Source organism: Bombyx mori, chromosome 15 (assembly GCF_030269925.1).
Source record: "Bombyx mori chromosome 15, ASM3026992v2".
NCBI lineage: Eukaryota > Metazoa > Arthropoda > Insecta > Lepidoptera > Bombycidae > Bombyx > Bombyx mori.
In genome coordinates this window covers 8,532,213-8,549,825 of record NC_085121.1, presented here as the reverse complement: position 1 = coordinate 8,549,825, position 17,613 = coordinate 8,532,213, and the positions used below count along the sequence as shown (strand labels likewise).

The window sequence follows — 17,613 nt, the reverse complement described above, 5'->3', positions numbered from 1 at the left end:
ACTCGTGTTTAAAACATCGCATTGGGAAATACGACATCCTTGACTTCTGAACTTTGAAATGACATGTCAAATTCGGTGGACGTGTGTATGTGATCAGTGCAGTCAGTAGTCAAGCAGGACGATGGCGTCTGCGCATGCGCGTCACGCACATAGGAAGTACCGGCGGCCTTCATACTACAGCCGCCTTGCTAATCACTACACTGTATTGTTTCCCTTGTGTTCGTTGTGGTCATTTTGACTAGATTTTTCTTTTGCATTTCTTTAATTGCACAGCTTTTAACCTAAATTTTGTAGGTTAAATGTTTCAAAAAAGTGAACGACAATTCGATGTATCCAAGTGTATCCATAAATTTTACGAGAAAGAAATTGTATTTTCTTCGGATTTCCCGAGTCGTAAACATAATTAAAACTACTTTTATGAATTTATAAAGTGAAAAAAGACAACTTGTCGTCTGTGACCACGAAAATTGAAAAAGTATTCAAAGCGTTGCAGTAACAATAAAAGGAGTATTAAATAGAGAATTCATATTGTCCTATTAATTATTATGTGGGTCAAAAATTTTCCGTATAAAACGTCAACGTCACGCCGTAATCAAACGTCGTGCCTGGTTCACAAAATGCGATGCACACGTGTGGAATCACGCGCAATTGACATGTAATCAGCACTCGGCCTATTGAAATTGAAAAATGAGATAATGTCTCCCTAAACACGTGAAAAACGTGATTGTGATGGACAAAGGGCTTGCTCATCGTAACGATTTAATAAATAAAAAATAAATAAAAACAAACGTTACATACATTCTATTATAGAAAAGTGGTGTCTCACACGCTATACATTCTGTTTAGCCTTTTGATAATCGAGCCGTAATTGAAATTAATTGCAAGAGTAATTATGTCGGACGCATGTGACCAACTTGCAAGCTGGCGGCTATTACATTCGTTCGCGAGTATGATGCTATGCTTTTTGCATTAGGCACTGCGGCGACTAATCACTGAACTGTTATATGAATCAGCTTCTTGAAATCCTATAACTACGCATCGTTTGCAAGTTAAACGGAATCAAAGAAACAAACATGTTGTTACATTACGTAATTGACATCGATTACCATTCATTTTTACTCGGGCAATTCATCTTGAAGATGTAATTTATAGATTTATAGAACTATCGAAGCAATATATTAAAAACAACGAGTGAATTATTGTTTGTATTGCAAAAAAATATATATATTAGGATACCAGTCAACTGCTTTAATGGCATCATGAATTGAAATAGTTTTTGAAAAAGCGGCTATATAAGATTTTCGAGTTTTTATATATAATTTATATTTAGAGTTTTCGCGAATCGATGACGTAATTAAAATTACTTTTATAATTTAATCTCGCATTTTTTATGTAAAATATTCGAGTCTTCGAAAATAATTGAATATGAAATTTCGAAAAGGGCACATCTCTGAAAATGTAAAATTTTTAGGAAATGAAAAAAACTGATTATTTTCTAAAGCAGTGTAAAATTTAAAATATTTACTTTTGAGATACATTTTAGTGTTAATTAGCAATTGAAAATTACTGGAATTATTATAAAATGGGTCTATGTAAGCCTCAAAACTACATGTATATGAAAAAACGTATTTGACAAAATATGCGACATGTGCCCTTTTCGAAATTGCATATTCAATTTAATGTTAACAATAACCTTGAAATTAAAAAACAAAAGTAGCAAATATCTTTCCAACAATATTGTATATATCTAGGAAATATGAAATACGGAAAAGTTTATAACGGATATAGTTAATATAATTTTATTTATTTTCGATTACAATAAATTAATGATATTATAAATGAGAATTTCTTCTACTTTTCGAATAGATTTAGAAATTTATTGCAGCACTAGTGAAACCCGCTATACTCTGCTGTACCTAACTTAGTGTCTAATTGATTGAAAAACATGTTTTTTGAAACTTCAGGCTTGTTGTCTATCGTTGGTCGTACTATGCGAGAAATCTTTCCTAAAGTACTACCAAAAACCTCACAAATTTTCATTACAATGAGAAAATCGGTTTATGAATGTTTTAAGGACAATAATACCAAGAAACATTCATTATTATTTGTGTAGATAGATAGATGATGTGACTCGACTCTTAAGGTTTGATCTACAAACGATTCCTAATCCAATTTGATACCTGATGGTTTGGTCACGTTTTATGAATGTCAATGTGTAAATTAAAATTTCATGTGCGCAGTAAGTAGGTACTTCCTTGTGTCGTTACAGTAAATAACACGAATAGGGCAATAAATAACTAATACATGTGATCTAATTAAGACACGGAAAAAACAGTTGTATACAAAATAATCAAGTCCACGAGTTGGATGTGGCGCAGTGAAAACATACACTAACCCCTCAGGTATGTACTTGCGCAGGAATCTATTCATAAATGCACATTGGAATACTACGCCAATATTAATCAAAACAATAACCTGATGTAGATTATTTTAATTATAAATCAATTTCTTTCTTTGGACCAATATTGAAACAATATCATCGAATAAATTAATCAATCTTTCAAATTAGAATAGAAAATGAATTATGAATACTTATTCAACTTAGAATTAGATTAGACTTAGGCTTCATGATGCGATAAAAATGAACTTACCTACGACAGTTTTTCATGTTAACGAAACAGCTATGTTACACGTATATTTAATTACAAACAAAAAACTTTTCAGCCCCGTTAACATATTAACACATAACACTTAACATGAATATATAACAATTCGGTATGTTATCTAGTTAAGATGCCATAATATGTAGTTTTAACAGAGATACTATAGATATCAAAACAGGACGTCGCGTGGGCATTGGCTGTTAGCATTGGAGTTCTCGAGAAGACGTTGCATTTCCAATTGATTGATGGTTTTTTTGCAAGTTCGGTCTATGAGGAAAATGATCATTCGTGTGATTATTTTCTATCATTATCATAATCTATTGTCTACATCGATAAAAATATTGAACACTATTTTATATATGCCTACTTTGTAATGTTTTATGATTTATAAAAAATAGTTCGAATTATTATCTGTGGCGCAAGACGTATATTTAGTACACGCTTTTTTATAACGTAAATGTCGAGCTTGGAACCCTTCTTGTTAAATGACTATCGGAGCCTATGGTTATCATAACGTGAAGCCACTAGCCACCGTGATATATGATGCTGTTAGAGTCTCAGTTAATAATTATAATAATAAATAAATATTTTACTAACAACCACGCCACGTTAACTGGTCCCGTGATAAGTTCGTAAAGAACTTGTGTTACAGGTACCAGACAACGGATATAAATGTAAGATTTTTATTATACACATACATATATTTAATATACATCCATAACCCTGGAAAAGACATTTATATTTATCATATAAATATCTTCTCTTGGCGGGATTCGAACCCGCGACCCCCTTGTGTAGTGACCATGTCACTTACCACTACACCAGACGGCCGTTAAATTGTATTGTATAACGGCTATTCTTCAAACTGGAACACATTATTATGTATTTTAGGACATAAAAAGGCATGATGGGCTCACTCTACAACTGACACGTATTCTCGTCATTGAAAAAAAGAGAGATTTTTGTTAATAGCTTAATTAAATCTAAGAGAAAAGAATGATTTCAATTGTATATAGTTCCGAATCAGTTTTGGTATGTGTTTACAAGTTCTTGCACGTGTTGCATCATTTCTCAGTATGATATATCAGAAAGATCGAGCTGCAGATGTTTTTCGCGGAAATAGTTGCAAGAGTTGCACGGCTTGATAAAATTCAAAACCCGCAACAAGTTCAGCTTTTGTTCTTACAAAAGGAAACAATGTTTTGTAAATATGAATGACGAAAGCGTATACTGGAATATACTTGATTAGTTGGGGAATCATGATGTTCTTGTGGCAGGCAGATCGTTTTTTTTTTTTTTATTGCCCTTGTAGGCGGACCTTGTGAGTGATTACCGTCACCCATGGACTTCAGCAATGCCAGGGGCAGAGCCAAGCCGCTGCCTACCGCTTAATACTCTCCACAAGCCTCGTTTGGACATGTCATAGCGCTCGGGAAACCTCATGGGGAGGGGAGCTCATTCCATAGCCGGATATGCCATAACCATAGCCATTGATAATTTGTATGTAAATAAACTCGATAAAGTGCTGAACTGTTTTTTTTACTAGTTTTACAAGCGTTTATGTAAAAATCTTCCTAAAGAAAACAGTCTTTTTTGCTTACCTAAGAACGTGTATGCATTTAAAAAAAAATAGGATCGAATTAGCAGTTTTAATTAAATAAAAATTACCTTCACATAGTTTGTGTTACTAGATTTTCAAAATTGCGGGAAAAACGACAATTTCAGAAATTATTTAAAAAAAAAAACAGCCAAATGCCAACGGTTCATACAGGTAATATAGTTTGTGCTCTAGCGTCATTATATAGAGAAAACTGCGGAAGATGTTTCCATAGACAGTATTTCTTCTAATCTGAGTTCATAAAATAGCTTAGGATTGATTGTGGATGGATTGATACGACTGTTCTTTCTATTTGACGCGAAGTTTAAAGATACTTACATGCAGTTTATCTTCTTTTTCTTCACCTTATCCCACTAGGTGGGGTCGGCACAGCTAATTTTTCTCATCCATTCTCTTCTATCAGCCGTCATCTCAACACTCACTCCTCTCTCTCTCTCATATCGTCATTCACACACTCCATCCATGTCTTCTTCGGTCGACCTCTTCCCCCTCTACCTTGCACTACCATTTCCATACATCTCCTATTTATATGGTTACATTAGATTAACAGATTAACAAACTGTCTTTCTGTTATTTCCACGACTTGTGAAAACCCTAGGAAATATTACTACAAAAATGACATAGAGTTCGTGTCGTGGCCGCAGGGCAAAAATTGTCATTTCCACGTTTGTACGTAAATCACAGTTAATGTCAGTCGTTATACAACAATAAGTATGAGCGATGAACGCAATCACAAATGCCCGCATGGCGTGGCGTACATTGTAATCGTTTAGCTAAGGATAAACAGCCCTCGATCTTTTGTTACACATGTCTATTCTACTACGCCTTAAAAGCCGCTACATGAATATTAATTCACGCATTACTGCATTTTAATGAAAATTAAGCTTTTGTTTTGTAAACAAATTCGATGACATAGTTAGAACATATGCAGTGTGCTTACAAAGAAATTCAAATGTTCAAAGTGCTCTTTTGTTGATTTATCAATATTGAAATGAATCATAACCAATGACCCTGAATTGTGCGACAAATTAGGTCAACGACTAGATGTTAAAAGACTGTGTCTCACTACAATGTTAAAATTATTGTTTTATGTACTTTAATGATTAAGGAGTAAAGCATATAAAAACTGATTCAACATTTAATTTTCTTACGCACTAAACAAATATATGGGTGCGTTCGTCAGGAAGTACCTGATTATTTGTTTACATTTAAAATTACATATATTGGAAAAGGCTTTTTTAACATTTCATACTTTGAGTTTAAATTACATAAAGAAGAAAAAAAAAAAAAGTCTATTTATATATTTTATGGTTTTTTTCTGAAATAAATGTTTTATTATTATTATTATTTGCACCTTCATATCCTTCATCGATTTTCATCACTTTAGTTAATTGACATTTCCGTGAGTCAGTCGATAGTTTTGGTGTGTTCGGTATTTCTACTGAAGTCCTTTAAACTGACTCACTCTATCCATTAGAAGTAACGTTGATCGATTGCGTGATTAATTTACAATAAAAATCATCGCTCTCCTTCTATTTGCTTGTACTTATCTCTTCTTACAAGTGGGTAAATAAGCTGACTCACTGTACGAGTATAATAACATTTGTTGATTATTTAGCATTTGTTGAAAATTAACAGTACCATCACTGTCCGTGACTGCAGCAAAGCGTAAATATTTGTATGTGACAAAAGTACTTTTTCAATTCGCATGGTCGATTAGCGAGTACACGTGATAATAGGTTGCCGTTGGTCGCGCCTTGAGGCGGTAAAATTTGCATGGCATAAGTGGGTCTGTGGAGCGCTTGCTTCGTCGAGAACAAGACTTATCAAATGAACAGGCGCAGCTTCAGACAGTGCCCGTTACTCTCTAGAATACACTGACCCCGATACGGATATACTAAATTATTATTTAACAGTCATTACATTCGCTCTTTCGCGGTTCTTGTTAAAGGCAGGTTACCTACATTTATTTTAATTGTATTCTTTAAAAAAAAAACCACTACTACTTTTACGTAGCTCGTCTTCAATTTTGAATGCAGCGATTTGATTTCTAATTACTTCTTTTAATGTTATTATATGCTCCGTACTCAAAGTTTTACATAATTTAATACAAAGTTTCGGTTAATATTAGATGAATTTATTGTATTCGAATCCGTGCAGGCGATCAATGGCCTGTGAGGGAGTGTCAACGCCCGACTGGCCGCCGCATAGGTCCACGACTGTTACCAAAATCTGAGCAATTCTCTCACGATTACTCATTGACAGGCTTCATTTAAATTCAATCTGTAACTACACGATTCTCTTTATTGTATCGATATAAAATGCATTGAGCCCTTTCAACGACTTACACGAACAAAAATTTACGAGAATTGTAATAATCTGTATGCGACTCAGAGATGTTAACTACATTAAGTATTTGCGGATCTCCTATATGCAGTTGTCGTGTTACGTCCTCATTAACTTTACGTCCTCTGACAATCATTTGGACTGATGACAAATTATTTGTTCAACAAATAATGATAACTTTAAAAATACGTTTAGCATTCGCCTAACATTTACAATACACAGACAATAGCAAACATGGGCTTTAGGGGGTATTGACTGGGTAAGGATTAGCCATTGTTAGGATTCCCCGGTGAGAGGAACAAAGGTAGCTGTATCCATTCGGTACCAGCCACGCATATATGTAAACATATTGTGATGCAGGGCACGTATGCAGCCGCTGCCTCTGCTCAAAGTCGCATGACTTCGTCTGCCATCCCTACCGGTCAACACCACATTTTCTCTTTATGCATTTATTGAACATAACACGACGAATAATTTGGTTGATAACTTTTAATTTCGAGAAAGACATGACTTGTAACAAAGTAAGTCAAATTGGTATTTTATGATAAGTGGGTTGATAATATTCGGAAGTTGAAGTGGTAATACCTAATGGATGAATTGAAAATATTGGAAACATCGTTCATGATAAAAATCTAGATATTCACACGTGTATACATGATATATGTATGCACTGTTTCGTGCTATCCTTATCAAGTGCGTTGACAATAAACAATGGGTAGGTAACCTTGCGATGATGCGAGATAATACAACGTCAGAAGATACCTACAAAGAAGATAAATGAGAGCTATGCAAGGAAATTAGTATGTTTCAATTCAAACTACTTTGTGTGTCAATTGTTTTGTAATTATATTTAATCTTAGTTGTCACAATGGTTCTGGAAATTCTCCAGAAAAGTACCTAATTATGTCTATGCGTTCAACGTAAATCTATTTTCGTAATTTATGGTACACGCAAATAGTAAATATATTTTAGGAGTAAATTTACTATACACTGTATGGATAAATAATGAATTAGTGCTTAAAAATTCTAATTTTTGTTTCAGATGTATTTAGCACAGTACGGTTATTTAAGTCCATCAGTAAGGAATCCTTCGAGTGGACACATTATGGATGAGAGCTCGTGGAGGAGAGCCATTGCCGAATTTCAGAGCTTCGCTGGTCTTAATGCTACGGGTAAGACAATTATTAAGTCTCATTTTAAATGACAGACAAAATAGAGACGTCTCTGAGAAATGCATTTCAGTAGCAAATATTTGTTCTCTGGTATTGGTTAGATTTTAAAATACATTTATCACTCACACACAAAACTGTGACGTATTCTAGTCGTAATAATGTTGTTTGAGGTTTCTTAATCTAAATTAATCCACGTCGATATCGGAAATAGTAATAAATAACTTCTGAAATTAAGACTACATTAAGAGTCAAAGTAATTGTGTTATCAGTTAAAAAGTTTGTCATTTGCAGCACTGATAAGAATGATGAGTTTAACTTATTAGTAACCGAGATTCTTATTAAACTATTTTTTGAAAACATATCGAGAAAGAAGTCTGCAATTAGTCGTCTTCAGAAAAAGGAGGCTATCAATTTAGTGTATTTTTACCTTAGAGTTGGATATTTTTCTAGGTGAATCGATTTTTATGATTTTAATTTAATTTGAAAGCTGGTGCTTCTCATATGGTCCTATTTAAATTTGATCAAGATCTGACTAGTAGATTTTAGTTTAGTTTTACTTTAGTTTTTAGAGCATATTTAATTGGCATCGACTATGTTTGATATGTTGAAGACAACTTTCTTTTTTGTTAAAATCTTGTATTGAACATTTAATGCCTTTGTATTGAGTTAACAGCGTAATTTAACTGTAGCAAAGTTTCCAATACAAAAATCGCGTAAACCTGTTGCATTCCACTCTCTTCACCTGAACAGATTAGTAGCACTGTACGTGCCTATTTCTTCCGCGGCTTTTTTAAATTTCATTGAACAGATCTGGTGTAAGCGGCTACAGGAGCCCATGGACATCACAATGTGGATGCCTTTGCCTACCTCGAGACTGATTGCGAAGTCTCAATTGTAATATTTAACTCCAATCCCCACCCTACAGATAGGATTGAATTACTGCTTCATGCCAAAAATAGGCAGAGTGCGAACATATATACCTACACGCGGGCCTAAAATACGATTATTAATTTTTTTCATAAAAGTTCTTATATGTAGTTAAATCAGCTTCAAAATAGGTAATATACATTTATTGAATAGCATAATTTACGCTTTTTTTTATTAAATAACCGATTTTTTATATACAATAGAGTATTTTTTTAAATTAAGTAGGTAATAGTTAGCAATAAATCAGTTACTTTATTAAAACATTTTGTAATTCGATTTATTTCGATCCATTAATGGAGTTATAAACAACATCGCCCACATCATAATTTAAGTTTCTAGTTGTAGGTTTGTTCTAGCCATGGACTCGATCCACTGAAGGCTCGCCAGCTCTCCACGCTTCACAATTTAGAAACCTTGATGTTTTCATCGTAGTTATTATGACCCTCCCAACTACCATTTAAAAGTCCGAACCAGCCATCTTAACGTACAACATAGGGTTATGTGGGCAGAACTAGTATCGTCTTCGCATACGTGTCTGTATGTACGTGCTTTGACACGAGAAGTAGTTTATTGGTCTTCACGATGACTGAAGGCGAGTTATTATGTAAGCAAATAGCGCACCGTCGATATATGCGCAAATAAATAATTCATATCGGTCAGTGCACGAGTTGGGTTAGCAGTTTGTTACAAACACCATGTTTATGACTCGACGTGGCCTTAATGATGCCATTAATTTTAATAACACGTCCGTCACGTTGGAACTCGGTGCCTTCAAATACGAAGATCGTAAAACGATTGTCAAGTTTCGGAAAATTAACGACAAAAACACATGGACCCGTACGAGATGCCTCTGAAATTAAAACGTTTTAATATTCTATGTCACAAGTATCGCGATAAGCGTGTTTTGAATTTGTCATAATATAAAATTCTGATTTTGTTCTCGTCAGCTGACCGACTCGTTGACAATTGACAACCGTTGTTCCTGTTTGTCCGAAGTTTTCCGCGAGCGGTTTTGGTCGATGTGATTGAGTAATTACTTCCTAGTCACCATTAAAATACGTTTTGTCTCTTGATCCACAAGGCTACTTATGTTTTTGAACGATTGAAAAAAAGTAACTTTAGAAAAAATATAATTATAGATGTAACTACATATATCTTAACTACTCATAATACTATTAATTCTTAAACAAGCCTCCGTGGTAGTAGCATCATCATTTTATTTTAAAAATCAAAATTTGCTTTATCTCTGATGATAGGGCATATTAAGAAACCGTGCGGTAGGTTCTATTGCGCTGCCCATTTATGGCGCTAAGTAGCCCTCTAGTTGTAAAGATAGGGCAGCCGCTATAGACAGTTTGATCTCACTTCTCTTCGGTAATCGCTTAACATTAAGTGGATGATCCACTTGTATATCCATTAAGTCAATAAATAACACCTTGGACTTTAAATACACCCAAGTTTGCACAAGTTAACATTTTGATAAGATAATTTGTTTGCAGGTGAACTGGATGACCAAACGAACGAAATGATGTCATTGCCAAGGTGTGGAGTTAGAGATAAAGTAGGCTTCGGAGAGAGTCGTGCCAAAAGATACGCATTGCAAGGTGAGTTATTTAAACATGTATCACGCATCATTATATTCATTTACCGTTTCTGACCTACATCATAGAGGACAGGCCTATTACTTTATTATATGTAGTTTTGTTACAATGTTTATTTCCGTATTGAATATGCTGTTAAACTTAAATCGTGTTCCAGACATAGACTTAGCACTAGAAACGGAAAATGTTGTTTTGTAACGGCTTGTTTCTAATATTTACGTTAACCAGAGAGGAAATATCATTTTTGTGATTATACAACGTGTATGTAGGTACTTCAAACGAAGGGTAAATTTTAGGTATTAAAAATGATTTCTATCGATGTTTTAGGGTCAAGATGGCGTGTCAAAAATCTGACGTACAAGATATCCAAGTACCCATCAAGACTGAATCGCGCCGAAGTCGATGCTGAGCTTGCCAAAGCCTTCTCCGTCTGGTCTGACTACACGGATCTTACTTTCACACAAAAGAGATCCGGTCAAGTCCACATAGAAATTAGGTAATTTCGGATGCCTAATCAAGAATTGTCTGAAATAACTGAAATAACATTGCAGTACGTGTACAGAGTGTATTCTTACCTTCCGGGAATGTTCCACATGTCAACACTGTATTTCCAGACATCATTTTTATCATTTTCCATCCAGCTCTGGAAAATAAACCTTTCCAGGATGTTTCTTGAGTTCTGTGAACGTCCTTATTCAAATATAGTTTATGGAGAATCTTCATCGGTAGGCAACAATTTGGCACTGTCGCTGGTATTGTCAATGTCCATGAGCGACAATGACCACTCACTAGCATACCGGCCGTCTATCGTCAAATGCACCAAAAAAGGAATAGGAGACTTCCGAAACATTTGTAAGCAAGAGTGTGAGAGAAATGCGTGGATCATAAGCTCCTCTTTAACCACCGCTCCTAATTAAAAACAAAGGCCTATACACTGGCCTTTTTATTGGTGGTAAGACCTCTTGTGAGTCCGCACCGGTAGGTACCACCACCTTGCCTATTTTTGCCGCGAAGAAGTAATGCGTTTCGGTTTGAAGGATGGGGCAGCCGTTATAACTATACTCGAGACCTTAGAACTTATATTTCAAAGTGGGTGGCGCATTTACGGTCTATGGACTCCAGTAACCACTTAACACCAGGTGGACTGTGAGCTCGTCCAACCATCTAAGCAATAAAAAAACATGAAAATATCGCATGTTGCACATTAGATCGAAGTATCAGTTGTACTGGAATTACATCAGTAACAGAGTGAGTTCTTGGCAGTGTTAATGTCACGAGCGACGGCGACTACTCAATATCAGATGAGCCATCAGCTCGACTGACTGCGACGGTAATCATTAAAAGGGACCATTCTATCTTTCAAAGTTGAATGCATGACTTATTTACGTATCTGATTTATAACAGTAAAATAAGTCTTTCCAAATGCAACAAAAATATTGAGAAAACTGTTATTCAAATTTAAAAAAAATATCTATTTTTAATGTCAGCATTAGTTAAGATATATTGAGAAATTCTGATTGTACCACAAAACAGACAATGGGTATCACTAATAAAACTGAGCTTACGCAATCTATATTCATTACATTTCTTCGATTTGACGAAAAGTCGTTTTATTACATTCATTCAATTATTATTAGTGGTTTCGTTTGTATTGTTGTTACTTTAATAAAATTTCTTTTGAAAAATCTATGCGTACGTGCGAAACGGGCCGTTTCTCCCAGTTACATTATACATTACGATAAGTGATTATTTCATATATTTGTACAGTCATAATGAAATATAAAATTGCAGTAAGTACGCATTGTACGGGAATGTTTGTGTATCAGTAATGATGCGTTTTTCGTAACAATCCGTCGGTTATCTATGTTGCGTAACTAAACGAGAATTGTTGTCATTGAATGCTCCATAATGATTTGATTGTTGTCACAATGGCCGTTCGTACCTACAGATTTTTTTTAATGTTATTTGTATGTAAATTTTCATATTCGAATTTTAAAATTGCTCCTTTATCTGCAACGTCATTGGATAATATTAGATAAATAAAAAATAAAAAAATTATCTATACTATTTTTATAAAACCTCACTTCAGGTGTGAGCTTAGGATACTCAGTAGGAGCACATTTATATAAAGAAACACTACTTTAAACACAAGATTACTGTTCCGAAATTCTGTTCGGGTTTCAAAATTTAACTTTAGGCTAACAAATGAAAAACATTTGATAGTAATAAAACTCCCAAATTCTGTTCGGGTTTCAAAATTTAACTTTAGGCTAACAAATAAAAGACATTTGATAGTAATAAAACTCCCAAATTCTATTCGGGTTTCAAAATTTAACTTTAGGCTAACAAATAAAAGACATTTGATAGTAATAAAACTCCCAAATTCTGTTCGGGTTTCAAAATTTAACTTGAGGCTAACAAATAAAAAACATTTGATAGTAATTCTGTTCGGGTTTCAAAATTTAACTTTAGGCTAACAAATAAAAGACATTTGATAGTAATAAAACTGAATTTTAATACGAAATTGTTTATTGCAGGTTTGAGAAAGGCGAGCACGGTGACGGAGATCCTTTTGATGGTCCAGGAGGCACCCTCGCCCACGCTTATTTCCCGGTAAGTACAAAATAAACTAGAATACGTACAAATAAACAAATATTGTGTAATTTACAACAAAAAAACCGTTTATTTTTGCCGCTACATCATCATGTCTTTCAACATAAAAGGCGGTCATTATGCAAAACAATAAGTTGTCCATGATATTAAAACGGTATAATATTTAGATGTTGAGTTAGTTGCTGGTGACGCACGAAAACTGTGAAGTATACGAAAGGTCGGAAATAACATAATGTTATTCAAATAACGCAAGATTACACACGTCATTTCGGATTCTCCCGATCCACTAACGGTGCTTTTAGGTATCTCAAGGACCGGTCACCGTTCTCGTCGAACCCGTCGCTTGCGAAGAAGGGTTCGGTGAGTAAACTAACCCATTGACACAGCCCACTGAGTTTCTCGCCGGATCTTCTCAGTGGGTCGCGTTTCCGATCCTGTGGTAGATTCTGCGAAGCACTGCTCATGCTAGGGCCAGTTTTAGCAACGCCTCTTGGTTTGAGCCCCGAGAGCTCACCTACACGTTAGGGTTACGCTGGCATAGCCACTATCAGCTTAGGTAGGAAAAAAAGTAATATTAAACTTTAAAAATAGTTTTAATTATTTCTCTCGCCACTACCGAACAAACACAGAAGAGAATACTCATGCCTCTAGATGAAAAATTATGACGAAATATAATTCGAACAGTTACGTCCTTTTGAAAATAGACTATAACAACATAATTTTCTACAAAAATTTCACGTTTAAATTATACATGGCTGTCTATAATAATAATAATAAATAATAATAATATTTATACAAGCCTCTTAAAATACAAACACGTACAAGAAATCTTAACACTAGTATAATAATATACATGGCTTTCTTATGAGGTATACAATAACAATATTCCCTGACTTTTATGCTAGGAAAACCTGTGTTACAAAAGTCAGTGGTTCAGTGCTAGGTCACCAGGTAAAGTAAGTTAACCAGGAAGAACGATCTGTAAGAATATAGTACGTACGTGTGAGTGTGTGTGTGTGTTTGTGTGTGTGTTGTGTATGTGTGTCATGCAACAAAGTATAATAAAATATTAAGTTATATAAGACATATATCATATATCGCACATAGCATCATCATCACATCTAACCTACCAAAAACATAAGCTACAAACATAAAGCCGAATTTACATTACGAAATTAGTGGCATGAAATTAATTTCGTGACATTAGTTTTACCAACAGTTTCACGTGTAATTTAATACTTTCGTAATGCATGCATTAATTTCATGCATGTAAATTAGTTTCGTGCCCTGCGCGATTTTTTGGTGAAATTAGTGTCATGCAACTAATTTCATAGTGTAGACGCGACGTGAAACTAATGTCACGAAAGGGCCTGCGCTGTGCGGACGTGTGTATTGTTAGTTCGGACGCGCTTCGAGCGTTGAAAATGGCAAACCAATGATGGAGTACAGAAAAAAATATAGATCTTATTAATGAATATCAATGACAAGGGTCCCAAAACACCTATAGTAAAAAATCAAAATTATCTTCACTCATTCGAAAATAGTTTTTATAACTCTCAGGATCTTCATCTGCTAATTCAGAGACTAACTTCATTGCACCTAAATGCCTTCTTGTTGACCATCCTCGAATCTACCAACTTTTTTTTTTCTTGATAGTCTTTTTTTAAGTTTATAGGTATATAAGCATTTCTTTAGCTACATTGAATATAGCAAATTATAGCTTTGATGCTGAAGGCGCCATGGTTACTGCGATACTGTGGATTTCGCGACACTAATTTTTGAACGAAATTACTTTCGCATATATCGAAACTACTTTCGTGAAACTGAGCTCAACATGCATGACACTAATTTCGTAATGTAAATTCGCCTTAAATGAACAGTATATCATACTATATATACATCATTATACATTTTTACAACACGACTTGTTCTGTTTCAAAATAGTTTAAGTTTAGGAGCCAAGACTTCAGATTATTTTTAAGTCGTACCTATTTAGGCCATCTATATGCTGAGATATATTTACCTTATTATAAATTCTGCTACCTGACGAATAAATCTGTCGTCTGGCAAATACCGTCCTACAAGCAATAGTATCAAAGGCCGGTTTTCGTCTCCTCGTAGGAGGGGAAGTTTCTTTAGGGATTGATGGGAGGCAGGAGTGCTGTCGCAGAACCGACCTGTGGATAAACTGTTGTCTAACCGTCAGCACTGCTCCGTCACAATACAGTTGTCTAGTACAGTACCCAAAAGGCTTCCTCAGCATCACCTTGAGCACTGCCCTTTGCGCTCGTTCGATAATAATAAACTTTGTCTTGCAGGCACATCAAATAGCGATGCAATATGTTAAAAGGGACTTGCAAAGTGATGTGTATACGGTAAGCAATATTTGCTTACGTGCCGAGCCTCTTAGCTTTTTAAAAATAAAAATTAAGCTTCGAATGCGCGTGGTCACAAGTTCCAGTTGACCATACCAATTGAAACAGCTGTCCACCAATACTCCCAAGTATCTGATATTATCAGTCCTAGCAATCTCCGAGCAATTACATGCGGAATATCGTCCATTATATACATGGGCCTTGAGAGTAATGGAATCACACGGGGGTTGGACGGATTTTCTGCTTGCAAATGTTAAGAATTGCTTAAAGTTAAAAGCTTGCGGCTCAGCCATGTCATCGTCTGCTTCATTGCAAACTCAGCATTCTCAATTGCCTCTACCCACGTGTTGCCTGAAACTATAAGTGCTGTATCATCAGCATATGCAAAGAGACGACAGTAGGGGTAAGATTGACTTGGCCAAACTTCGGCCACCTGCTGGCGCACCCTCGAGGCCCTGGTGCCCGTATTGGAGGCATGGTCGGATCGGCGTCACGGCGTACTCTCCTTTCACCTTGCGCAGGTCCTCTCGGGACATGGCTGTTTCGGGAGGTACCTGTGGAAGGTCTGCAGGAGAGATCCACATCTGGGCTGTCACCAGTGCGGGCACCCGGATGATGACGCGCAGCACGCGCTCGAAATGTGTCCGCATTGGGAGCCCTCGCGGCGAGATCTCGTCGCGGTGCTGGGGAGAGACCTCCGCTCAGCCCCCGTAGGGACTATCAGGTGGCGGGTGCGGGGGCGCCCGGTACTCGACTGTCGGTCCGGTGGTGGGGCGGTGCAAGGTGGCTCCTGTGCGCCGCCCACGCCCGAAATGACGTCCTTCGGGATTTTCCCGGAGATGAAATCCCTCATCATCTTATCATCGTCTTATCATCAGGACGGGTACCGGCGAAGGCGGACTTTCGGCGCGCACTGCGGTACCGTAGGTCTGGTGTAGCCGGTGTGGTGGAGCTCGATGGGGTTTAGTCGGTAGTCGTTCTGCGGGGCAAGAGCTTCGCGCGCCTTTTTCAAGGCGTAGTCTCCTGCGAGGTATTCGGGGAGGCGGAGGGCCTTGGCCCTCCTCGTCCCCCTCTTCCTCTCAGGAGGCACCGGAGTCCGACATAACCCGGTTCGTTACCCCCCGGACCGGGTATCCGTAAATGGATTCCCCAGCGAAAAAAAGGGGTAAGATTGACTACAGAGATCGTTTACATAGAGCAGGAACAAAGTGGGCCCAAGAATACTGCTCTGCGGAACCCCGTACTCAATTTGCTCCTGCTTGCTTATATGAGGACCGATCTTGGTACATTGTGTACGATTTGACAAATAGTCGCTGAAAAGAGACAGAACGTTACCTCTGACTCCTAGAGCTTCCAATTTATTGATCAGAAGAGGGACACAGACAGTGTCAAGACAGATCTAGAAAGATACCAAGACACTTTTGTTTGCGTTCAATTTCCGCAACAGTGTGTTTAACTAGCGAACTTACAGCATCTTCAGTGGAAATATTCTTTCTAAATCCAAACTGGTAATTTGAAATTATTTTATTGGAATCTAAAAAGCCAATCAATGCTTTATTCAGAATATTTTCTAGAACCTTCGATAAAGTTGGCAACACTAAAATGGGTCTATAATTGTTAACACTGTCTCTATCCCCCTTGTATATTGGATGGACAATTGCCTTTTTGAGTGAGTTGTGAAATTTTCCGGATTCAATAGCGAGGTTACAAACGTAGGTAATTATTGGGGCTAACGCAGGACAGGCGAGCTTGAATAAGTTAGGAAGTATACCATCCCAACCAGATGAACAGTCACCACGAAGGCCACGTATTACGTCAACGACTTCCTGTTCGGAAACTCCCGGCAGAACCATTGAATTCACTTGAGGATATGTAAACTTGGGAAGAGTGGTTTCAGTAACCGAAGTATGAATTATTTTACCTGCAAGCTCTGTCCCAATTTTTGAAAAGTAGGAGTTAGCTGCGTTAATGGAGACTTGGCTATCACTAAACTTATTAAGAAGCTCTAGAGGCGGAATAGTTTCTTTTTCAGTTTGAGTGATATTCTTAATTACCCTCCAGGTCTTTTTTGGGTTATTTTTTACTTTATTAAATTCAGATCTCTCAAACACTCTCTTCAGCCTTTTAAGTAGATCATTGCAGAAATTACGGTACCTTTTGTAAGTCTGGACAAGAACGAGGTTATTGATATTTGCTTTTACGCTTTTCTGCATGTTATCACGATTTCGCATGCATCTTACTAAGCCTGTGGTTACCCAGGATTTTATAGTTCTTAATCTACATGGGATTACAAAATAT

At 36.4% G+C, this 17,613-nt stretch overlaps 1 protein-coding gene across 16 annotated transcripts in view; it reads left to right on the top strand.

Annotated features, from left to right (window-relative positions):
• Window positions 1-17,613, top strand: part of Mmp1 (matrix metalloproteinase 1) — a 43,638-nt gene that overhangs the window by 16,946 nt on the left and 9,079 nt on the right. For 9 of the 16 annotated variants that reach the window (XM_012692252.3, XM_062672247.1, XM_062672250.1 and 6 more), the window contains 4 exon segments: window positions 7,670-7,799; window positions 10,226-10,330; window positions 10,655-10,823; window positions 12,865-12,940. In XM_012692252.3, coding sequence (XP_012547706.1) covers window positions 7,670-7,799; window positions 10,226-10,330; window positions 10,655-10,823; window positions 12,865-12,940 — 480 coding nt within the window. 16 annotated transcript variants of the gene reach the window in all.